At 39.8% G+C, this 11644-nt stretch overlaps 1 protein-coding gene across 1 annotated transcript; it reads left to right on the plus strand.

Moving 5' to 3' along the window:
* The first annotated feature begins 6512 nt into the window (after positions 1-6512).
* Positions 6513-11644, plus strand: LOC118125286 (myeloid-associated differentiation marker-like protein 2). Its single transcript, XM_035183734.2, has 2 exons — positions 6513-7837; positions 9212-11644. Exons 1-2 carry the CDS (start codon positions 7557-7559, stop codon positions 9861-9863), a joined length of 933 nt encoding a protein of 310 aa, XP_035039625.1. The 5' UTR covers positions 6513-7556; the 3' UTR covers positions 9864-11644.

Genomic DNA, 11644 nt, shown 5'->3' on the forward strand with positions numbered 1-11644 from the left:
TGTGCCTCATGTTGTCTTACCTTGATGTTTAAAGTTAGATTTATTCTTGACAAAGAAAATATCACCTTAAAGGTCCAGTGTAAAAAATATAGTTGAAAGGGATCTATTTGCAGAAGTTAAATATAAAATAATCCTAGTGTGTTTCATCTGAATTGTACAAATTGTTGTTTTCTTTACCCTAGAATGGGCCCTTTATATTTAAATACTATATATTCACATCTGGAGCGGGACCTCTCTACGGAGGCCACCATGTTTCTCCAAACTGGACAAACTAAACACCCTTTGTCTGACAGCTGAAGGCAACAACAGGTTCTCTCTCATGTTTGGAAGGGGAGCTTGAGGTGAGGGGTATTCAGCTGCAAGATGCAACTTCACCACTAGATGTCACTAAGTTCTACATACTGAAACTTTAAAGCAGCTTTCCATCAAATTGAAATCTTCATTGGTAGAAATTGATGTTAAAAAGATGGAGCAAGATGGTAGCACCTATATCTGAGATATTTTAGTTTTATTATTGTACAACAGGAGGAAGTGGAGATCTGTCGTCCATCTTTATATACAGACAAAATGCTGTTCATTTACATTCATTGAAGATTATCAAAGGTTTTTTCTCTTGCTTGTTCAAGGTATATAAGTTCCGTGCTGATATTTGGGATGTAGAATAAGCAGATGAAATAAACATTTCCTAATGCCGTACTGTAGTTACTACCCTCTACTTTAGGGTTGTATAAATAGAATATATGAATTTATAGACACAAACTGCTTAGATTACCAGGACAATGAGGAAAAGTATTTAGAAAATTTGATCTCAAAAAGTTTCTAATATGCGAGGTTATGTCTGAAATGGGTTTTGCAACTTCAACAGAGGCATCGTGTGTGTGTGTGTGTGTGTGTGTGTGGTGTGTGTGTGTGTGTGTGTGTTTGCAGCATTAAAGAGCTGCTCAACATTTTTCAGGTGCCTTCCTGGATCCATGGCGACCACAGCTTTGATCTAACACAATGCACCTCATGGTACACACATCTCACATGCCCCAACTGATCCGGGCACCTAAAGGTAACAGTCAACAAGCAGCATGTGGCCATAGCTTCACAGGCTGTCACCATCACACACAACGAAACACGTTGCTGCCCCTCATTCACTCTTTTTATCGTGGAGGGACTTCAAAAAGAGGCCCAACACAGAGGGGAGCAGGACTCTCTCTCCATCTGTGTGTGTGTGTGTGTGGTGGGAGTGTGTGTGTGTGTGGTGGGAGCGTGAGGGAGGAGTACATTCCATCCACTTGTCACACGCACACTCACACACACTGTCTCCCTCTTGCAAATTAATTACTTCCAACTGTCCCCGGAGCCTTTGATGCCAAATAAAGCGATGGGCACTGACACAGGCCGTTTATAGGCATGGTGTCGGTTGCGTGTCAGTGACGGAGGTTTTAACTCACTGTTTCAACTTTACTCTCAAATTCTGCCTCACACCACTTAACTATAATTACAGAGAAACTGTTTTGAAAAATATCTATAACTATTTTTCCATTATTTGTTTTACGTCAAAATATTGAAGTCGATGCTGATTGGCTAAAGCCTACATGGACAAAGCTGTGGTGTGAGCACATGGAGCGTCCGCTTTGCTACAATGGCGTCCTCTGGTGGCAGCTGTAACAACGACAAGTGGTTGCTGAAGGCAGCTGCTGTGGTGAAGAGTTCCTTGGGTTTATGAGTCGAGAGACAAACAGATAGGACATATAAAGCTGAAGGATTAACAGAAGGGAAGTTTTGTGATTATTCCTGTTCCTGTGAGGAAGTCCTGAAAATAAATCTTTGGCTGATGTGATTGTTCAGGATGTATTGACCTGATGATGTAATATGTAACTGTTTGGGGCAATGGCCTATTTGGAAGGTCCAGTATGTGGCCACATACTCGGTGGGCGAAGTGTTCAAATATTTAAGTAAAAGCACAAATAAATAGACTAAAATGTTCTTAAGTACAATTCTTCAGCTTCTTCTGAATCCATTTCTCGTGTTTCATCTACACCAGTGATGCTGCTGCTGCAGGAGGCGGGACCTAATGTTACCTGCCCACTCTGATTGGATCATAGGACCAATTCCCCTCTCATTATTGATTATTTAAAAAGATATTTAAAACAATGTGAACATGATACATAGTGCAGTGTAAAAATGTGCTGAAGCAGAAAGTAAAGATATTTGCTGATATATGTAGTCGAGTGAAAACGATCTGAAAATGAATCTACTTAAGTAAAGTACATGAAAAATATTACTTAAGTACAGTAATAAAGTAAATGTACTTTGTTACATCCCACTACTGCACTGATGTCATTTTGTCACCGAGTCAGCCACTCCGATATAGTTTTTGACAAATATTTAGAATAAATACCTACAGACAAGAAAGACAGTTAATATGAGAAGACAGGATTTGAACTAGGAAATTAAATGATCTTCTTTCACTATGTCACTTTGACTTCTGTAGCTTTAGCCTGTGAACAATTACTCACAAGATTTTTGAGATTCTGCTTTTTTATTCTCTTGAGCTGTGTCAACATTGTTATTTACAATGTTGTTAGTGTTTAATGCTTTTTAGTGCTTAGAATGACCTCTGTCTATGATAATGCTCGGTGCAAATAAATCTGCTTTGCCTTTGGCAAGAACTGGAATAAAAAACCTGAACCGTGACAGCACAGTGTGAAACTCATGTGTGACCTACAATTACTGTTACACAAGAGGTGCATATCAAACAAACAACCCACTCAAGCATGCACAATAAATATAAACAGATGCACATGCACACACATGTACTGCACATGTTCACACGAGGAAACTCACAAAGTTCATTTCATCTTCATTACCCACAGATGAAGCAACTCATCTGGACATTTTACAGGAACACCACACTGAATCAATAACCAGTGTGGCCAGTCCCCTTCAAGGGGAAGGAACTGGCCCTCAAAATAGCTGCAGGTCGAGGAATAAATGCGAGTTATTTTGAAGCCAGACCTTGTTTATCAGTGTTGTCTCAGTAGAGAAAATGCAGGGAAATTGCAATTATTTACTCATTTATTTGTACATTTCCACATTTATGTATTTGTTCCTGTGCAGAGTGGACCCCGCCTCTCGCCCAATGTCAGCAGACCCTTAAAAATGACATGCGGCATAGATAATGCATGGATGGATTTACTTATTAGTATATAGTTAGTAATTGGAGCATGCATACACTTCTATATCCCTGCATGAGTCTTGGACCACATCACGTGAACACATGACAGCCTGGTGACATGATTTAGATGCAGCTGTTTTAACATCTGTCAGTGTAAAGTGTACCTGCAGGTGGAGACAGAGACCAGAGGACTGATGTGATAAAGACAGAGCTCAGCAACAGATAGTTAACGTGCATGGATATGGAGCTGTGAGATGACTGCTGCTGTGGTGTTACATCCACATGAAGGGATTGAACTGATTGTGGTTTTAGCTGTGTGAGTGTGTACAGTGTCTATGCCGCAGGTACAGTGAAGTACATTTACCTGTATAATGGTAAAGTGATTTAAGTGGGAAATAGTTTCAGGGATAAAAAGTTTAAAAATCATTCAGTGAGTGAAGAATTTAGTTTTACTTGCAGACCAAAAAGACGGGAAATTCAGGGAGCTGCATGTCTGCCACATTTATTTTTGTCACACTTATTTGTTTGGACTTTTAAATCCTTCTGCAATTTCCAACTGCACCAATAACGTAACTTGGAAACCAAGAAAAACAGACCTGATGTTCGGTGTGATGTTTCTAAACATGTTTCAGATTTTGCTAATTTAATCTGAAATGAGAGATAAATAAACTCTCCATTTGCGTTTTAACCTGCGTTTTAATATTCAGTTTGCTACACTCTTAAATTGTTAATACATTTTATAATTAATACATAAAATAGTAAATATTATGGGTAGGCAATCAAAACTTTTAACTTTCAAGCACAGGTAAATGTTATTGGTTTTACAAATTATGAAATTCATTTTAACTTGACAAATATGAAGGATGCAGGCCTGAACAATAATAATACATTTATAATGTCTCTGTAGAAGGAGATTGTAAAACCTGATGAACAGAATATATCATTTTGTATAAATGCTTTGTATCAATATCATTGCTGTATTGTTTCATGTTTTTATTGTTAAAAAAAATGTCACATCAATTATGTAAATGTGCTTTCAATCTATTTCCCAGTCATTAGTATTAATCTAAAACTTTGATCCCATGCTGTGGACAGTCAGCAGTGCAGATCCTGAGTTTACCCCAAACCAGTTCAACAAGCTCACTATAACCGACAGACACCACAGATTACAGAACACACACCTGCTACAGTGGAGTGTCGATGTCTTTGTAAAGAACATTCCAATGGGCCTTAGTTCCTGCAGTGCAAGTATTTTTAGCTCTAGTTTCTTTTTGGGTTCAGTCGCTGAGAGAAGGTCCATCAAACTGTTTTTAACACCTTTATTCTGAGAGTCCATGTACTCCCATGATAGACTATTGTGAAATAACAGTAACACTACTTAAGTAACTAATTTTTTCATCAAGATCCATCAATTATTCCCTGGGAAATCGGTGAAAAACACTCAAATCTTTCAATGTTACAGAAAGTGCAAAAGAATCCTGGATCAGCACCAAAATGTAATGGGTTCTTCTATGATCCATACTACATCCATCTACTAAGTTTCCTGGTCATTTGTCCAGCAGCTTTTTAAAAATTCTGCCGATTAACATAGACACAACGCAGATGAAAACATAACTTCCTTGGCAGAGGTAATATTAAGTAATATACAGATGTACATGACACATGTGTTAATGTTGTTGATAACTGTTCATTTATCTTAACATGGGTAAATGGAGATTAGTGAAAAATTGAAAAACAACAGAGTAAACCAGATAAAATATTTGTTTAATAATCAATCTTAAGTATACTTTAAGTTACTAGTTTGCATAGTTTTATGTATTTATGTGTGTGTGTGTGTGTGTGTGTGTGTGTGTGTGTGTGTGTGTGTGTGTGTGTGTGTGTGTGTGTGTGTGTGTGTGTGTGTTTGTGAGTGCTTGTTTTTGTGCCTTCCGGTCTGCCCTCATGAGACACACATCTGCTCCTGACATCTGAGTGAGTGAAAAGATGAATGAGGGGCACACTATAAGATGCTTTTACTGCAGTTTCTACAGTTTTCTAAACCTGCAACAAACAGGGTGATCAGACTCTAATCAGAGTCGCTGTCATCAGCCCATCTTGAGGTGTAAAAAATCCAGAATCTCCTGCTGTTACGGCCTTGGGCCCAACCGCAGCTTTCCTTGTTTTCCCTGTTTCCTCTTGTGTCTGTCTATTCCTCCTTCTGTGTGTCTATGTTGTGTGTGTTAGTTAGAGTTGGCCACTTGTATCGTGGATTCCAGTTTACTATTCCGATTTGGTTTTTGAATTCTATGAACCCTTGCCCATACAAACAAGGAATAATCACAGAAGAAGTGACGAGATGAACTGGCCCTGAGGTAAACGAAAAACAGAGGATAAATACCCAAAAGAGCCAGTTGGAGCTAATTAAGGCAGGGCAGCTAATCGATGAAGGAGGGAAACCAGACAAAGACAGGAAGTAGAGTAAGAAAAGAAGTTAAAGGAAAACAGGAAAGAATAACAATAACAACAAAGATAAATCCAAATATACAAAACCAAAGTGCACACACAAGGAGATTATAAATCCAAACTGAGTATGTGGAGGTATAACAGGGTTGATGCTACATTGAAAAAAACGAAAAAAAAAGATAAGATAAGATAAGATAAAACTTTATTGATCCACACACCGGGGAAACTCACTTGTTACAGCAGCAGGCAGGTCAGAAATGAGGTAGACAAGAGAATAAGGAAATATAAATAGTACATAAGAATAAAAACGTTTTTACATAAAAAACAAATGCAAAAATGCAAAAGGTGTGTAAAAGTGATGTAGAAATACAAAATGTACGTTTGTTTATAAAGTAAGAAAGGAAAAAGGAAAACAATGATTTGTGGTAATCAAAAACAAGATATTTAATGAATACTAAGAATATTAAATGATAAAAATACATTTATTTCAAATATATAGAAAAGAAACACTCATGCATGAAACAACACAGTAAATGTTGTGGATTAGAAGGGTAGTGATACAAAAAAAAAAAATTATTCAAAAAGTAACAAAAGAAAATTTAAATAAGGATTTTGACCCACTTTTGACCCATGTTGTGTATCAAAGGCTTAAGGATCTGAACACTTGACACAGTTTATTACAGTTTTTATTGTACACATCCAATATCTCTCTGGTGACGTCACCTCTACTCTCCCAGGAGTCAAACATATCTATATTACCTATAAGTGTAACTTCATTATCTATTCTTGATATTGATTATTGGATGTGCTGACAGATTTTCCTGAAAGCACGGGGGTCAGACATCTCACCTCATTCCACAGGGTCCTTATATATGTCTGCTTGCTCTCTCTCCCCACCCCTCACTACAACACGCGTGTGAGGGCCCAACCCTACATAACTTCCATTCTGGTCTGACTGAGAGGACGAACCCCCACTTCACAGCACAGGGAGGGACGGCGAGGACGGAGAAAGTGTGTGAGAAAGAGTGAGTGAGACAGGGAGAAAGTCCGAGGATGAGAGTTGATATCGGAGGAGGGCCAATGGCGTCTTGAGCGCACACGTGTGTGTGCGACATATCTGGACAAATGAAGGTGATCCTGAGCCTGGACCAGTCGAAGCACCGCAGGTTCTGATGTGGTTTTGTAGGAGGTGTTTGGAAAACTCTACTCGACCGACAACTTCTGGACAAACATCCTGGACTTAGAGAGGATCTACAACTTTTCACCGGCTAGAATCGGATTGGAATTTCCGCCCTTCTAATGTGGTTTGCTGGGAGCACAGTGCTAAGTGTGGGTATTTGTGGACGATGGGTCAGTGTGCCTATCTGGACAGCTTGAGCTTTCACACATCACAACCAGAGATTTCTCTTCCTCTGCGTTTCACATTCTTTGCTCTGAATCAACAACACAGAAATAGAGTATCGGAGAGTCCCCACAAGGTGAGTCAACCCAACAGAGCAAGAGGAGAGTGACCCTGCCTGAGCGACGGCATAACAGTGCACCAACGACCTCGGTGCCCACTCACCACTTATCGTTCAACAAGTTCGAAGACACTGGAAGCTGTTTGAGCAAAGCTGAGTCATTCATTCATGACTGGAGACGACTAAAAACAAAACTAAAACTAAAACAGTGTTGTGACTTCCTCTTCAACTTAATGAGGAGATCACACAGAGGCTGAAGCAGAGAGAGAAGCTCCTTGAGAGGAACCAGGGCTAATTTTGAATCTGAAATGAATTCATTCTGTCTGCCTTTGTCTGTTTGATGTCATCAATACGTCAAAACTAGAAACTTTGAACTGGTTGGACCACATCATCCTCTGTTGTGGTACTACTGCCGACCCACAGCTGTCTGAGGCCTTGACTCACCTCTTAAATCTAGACCTCTGGATTTCTCCTGCACTCACCCGGCCATGGATTCACTGGGTGGTCCGTACCTCAACAAGAAGGCCCTCTGCTCACCTCTGGGTGCTGCCCGCCTCTGCCAGTTGGCCTTGGGCTGTGCTGTGATCGCCATGGTAGCCCACAGTGCCGGCTACAGTGGGTCACAAGGTGTGTTCTGCATGGCGGCGTGGTGCTTCTGCTTCGCCATGACGGTCGTGGTGTTCTTTCTAGATGCTACCCGTCTCCACAGCTGCCTCCCCATATCCTGGGACAACCTGACGGTCACGTGTGCGGCCTTCGCCACGCTCATGTAAGTCACGTGTTCAGGTGTAAGTCAGGATGCTTGTATATGTCTTTGAGGTTGCATTAACAGAAAAGTTACGTGAAAGAAGTTACACTTTTCTCTTAAAACTTCCATTTTCTTTTATTAACCAAACTTTTTGTCAGTGCAGTAGGAGTTGTTTAATGCACGTGCACTGTAAAAGTAAAAAGAGTATTAGTATTATATATAAACTTTATTTATATAGCACCTTTGATGAAGCTCAAAGTTTTTTGATAAAAGACATAAAGATATAGAATGAACATGAAAACAGTTGTAGAAAAGTAATGATAAAGAATGGAAATCAATCCCTGTAAGTAAAACGTGAGAGGGAATAAGAATAATAAAATAATATAATGAAATAATAAATTGAAGTAAAGACGGAATAAAATCAGCACCTAAAACATGTCAAATACAACATTTTAAAAGAAGAAGAGAAAAGTGCAGCAGCCAGCAATACCAGTAACCTATGTTACTTGGCAAGTAGGCCTACCAGTAGAATTGAAGTTCTTTTCATTATGGTGGTTGCAGTTGCTGATACATTTTGGTACCATGAGTGAAACTTTGTGCACGGTTAACATCCAGAATAGGTGTGGGAAGAAATCAAATCGACTTTAATGGAGAGGGAAACATTTTTACCAATTTTAAGACATACCAATGAATTAAGTTTCTTTCAAATATAATCAGAAATATTGTTAATATAACTTAAAGATGAACAAACTTCATTTATTTCTTTTTTCAGTGTATCAATAAAAATGTCCAACTCTTGTGAGAGCACTCTCTCCACGTGGGACTTTGAATTTGTGAAATCCCAGTGCACCACAGTATCATACTGTACAGTATGAAGCTAAACTCAAGCTATTTGCCTAGTCTGAATATTTCGATGTAATTAGACTCAACTATTTAGTTAAGTCAGACTAATTAGTTCCACTCAAATTAAAAGGATAAGTTAATTTCACTTGCCAGTTGGATCAACTTGACAATAGTAAGTTAATCAGTTTAGTGTCATATTTACCAACCTTATCGAAGGCAATCATTCCTGGAATATTCTTCTTTTTTTAAAGTAAGATATATGTTTCACATTTTATACTGTGGTACTGAGGAATGACAACCTGATTCAGTGTAGAAAGTTTCTCAAAATCTTACATAAGTTTTAACAATACCCTGATAAAAAGCTTTTATCACCATATTTGCATTGGTTGTTCATTTTCAAATAGACGCAACTTCATCACACTCTGTCCAGAAATGTTTTAAAGTGGCTGTGTAATCATTATTGTTATACTAACGGTAGAATAACGTTTTCCCTCTGGTTTGATGACATCATATATATTTGATGACGTCATATTTTTCTGTCTCCTCCTGCAGGTATGTTACAGCCTCCGTGGTCTACCCTCTCTTCTTTGTTCAAATCGAGTGTCCCTACGCCGGCTGCGAAGTCCGAGATTTCCGCATCGCTGTCACCGTCTGCTCCATCATGGCCACTCTGGCCTACGGGGCCGAGGTGGCTCTGTGCCGAGCCAGGCCGGGCCAGGTTGTTGTGGGCTACATGGCCACCGTCTCTGGCCTCCTCAAAGTCGTGCAGGGTTTCGTTACCTGCATCATCTTCGGAGCCCTGGCCAACGGGAGCGAGTATTCCCGTTACGCTGCTACAATCTACTGTGTTGTGGTCTATGCTTTCTGCTTCGCTCTGACTGCCCTGGTGGTCATAATGACCGTGTGTGGTCGGACCAAAGCTGTGCGCTGCATGCCCTTTGACCGCTTTACAGTGGTGTGCACCCTCCTGGAAGTTCTGCTCTACCTGAGTGCATCAGTGGTGTGGCCCGTGTTCTGCTTTGACACGAAATACGGGTCGCCATGGAGACCGTCGTCATGTCCCCAGGGGAAGTGTACGTGGGACAGCAAGGTTGTTGTGGCTGTGTTTTCTTTCGTCAACTTTGTTCTGTACCTGGTGGACCTGATCTACTCCCAGAGGATCAAATTTGTCTCCTCACATGTCCCCACTTTCTCACGGGCGTAGCACCACATGGAAAACTTATTTTCCATCACTGGCTCAACAGGTTTTTCCTTTAGTTCACGCCTTGTGATTTTGCGAGTGCACTTGTTTGAAAAAGCCAGAATCGATTGAGGGGGAGAAATAGATACGAGGCCCTGCACATCACTGGGGCTGCACGTGGTACCACTGAGGCATCCTGACACCCCAAATTAAATCTGTACTGTGGAATGTGAACAATGAGTTGTGGCACTATGACCCCTCTGCCACACCCCACTGAGGAGACACCCCATCCTGCTGACTGACCCCTTCTGCCCTTTGAGAAATCCAGGGAGAACCACTCCCCTCCGCCAAACAGCCAGGCCCCAATCCTCATAACACCAGACACTTCCTGTGCTCTTGACCTGGGGCGTAACACACATTAACTTGCTATTTATACTGTATTTGCATTCAAAATACTACATAGATGTCTCGGATATTAACAGCAAATCTGATATAGGCATGCGTGGCATCTGCAAACCCCCCATCAGCGATTTACAGATATTACCCAGGCTGCCAAAAATAAACATGAGCTGTCTGCCCTCATACTGGAGCTGTGAGACACCATTTATAAGAAGCTGCCATTTTTAAAGCCTCTCTACGAAATGTTTCTGTCAGTCTATGATAAAAAATACAAACTACTTCAAACATCAGACAGCTCTCTAATACTGAATCGACCCAAAGTTTTTGTTTTTTAAGTCAATACTCACAGTTGCACAATGTGATGATGGTCAGTGTGACCCAGGAATGTTTGCCTGCTCTCACAGAACAAGATAAATGTGACCTGACATGTCTGTAACCAACAGGTCTGATGTAAAAAAAAAAACATTTACTTTCCATTTCCAACATTTACACTGGCAGTTAAAAAAGATCTGAAATGATTTACACTCAAATAAGATGAGTTCATTTATTGACATAGAGCAGCTTTAATCAATATCTTTGAGCTCATTGTGTAGTTGCAACACACAGACTCACACAACATCATTTCTCACCTCAAGCTGTGTTTGTTGAAGATGCTCTTATGTAATCAACTGTGCACGTCACCACACAGACTGAGTTGGCTGGTGAACACAGTGGAGCATTTAGCAGCTTTGAATAATGAACTCAGATCAGCTGAGTTCTGCTTAAAGTAAATCTGTTGAGTCTGTAGACATGAGAGCAAATTCCATTAATTTTGTTTGCGTGTGACACACAAGTAATGTTATTTTATTATTTGATATGTTACCTGTGTGGAGACAGAAGATTTTTAAATGTAATGACTTCGGCCAAGGAAGTCATGTTTTCATGACCTCTTAGCAGCATTATGCAAAAACTGCAGAACTGATTTTATTCTAACCTGGTGGAGGTATGTGATATGGGCCAGGAAGCATTAACTTATGCATCGGATTCAATTAAGAGAAAATATAAAGGAATATTTTGTTTTAGTTGTATATGGTTTATGTATCTGATCTAACATGGTTAATCAGCTTTGTTCTTTTTACTTCTCAAATTATCTTATATCCAGAGTTTTGTTTATACACAGAAGGTGGATGTTTTTTTTTATGATTTAAGTGGTCTTACTTTACATATTTCCACAAAAACACAATCTCCCACCAGCATTAAACAGAATAAGGAAGAAATGCAAGCAACTCCACACAGAAGACAAAATGAAAAACAAAAAAACTAACCTGGCTGAAGTGAGGATATGAGCATGAAAATTTGAAATGTCCAGCAGATCTGTCCAACATCACATGAAAAATTGCCCTTGTAGAATAAACATTGAAATTGTG

The sequence above is a fragment of the Hippoglossus stenolepis genome, chromosome 2 (genome assembly GCF_022539355.2).
Source record: "Hippoglossus stenolepis isolate QCI-W04-F060 chromosome 2, HSTE1.2, whole genome shotgun sequence".
NCBI classification, from domain to species: Eukaryota; Metazoa; Chordata; class Actinopteri; order Pleuronectiformes; family Pleuronectidae; genus Hippoglossus; species Hippoglossus stenolepis.

Coding starts and splice junctions, on each gene's coding strand:
- LOC118125286 (XM_035183734.2), top strand. CDS start 7,557: ATGGATTCACTGGGTGGTCCGTACCTCAACAAGAAGGCCCTCTGCTCA. Junction 7,838..9,211: donor GCGGCCTTCGCCACGCTCAT/GTAAGTCACGTG, acceptor CTCCTCCTGCAG/GTATGTTACAGCCTCCGTGG.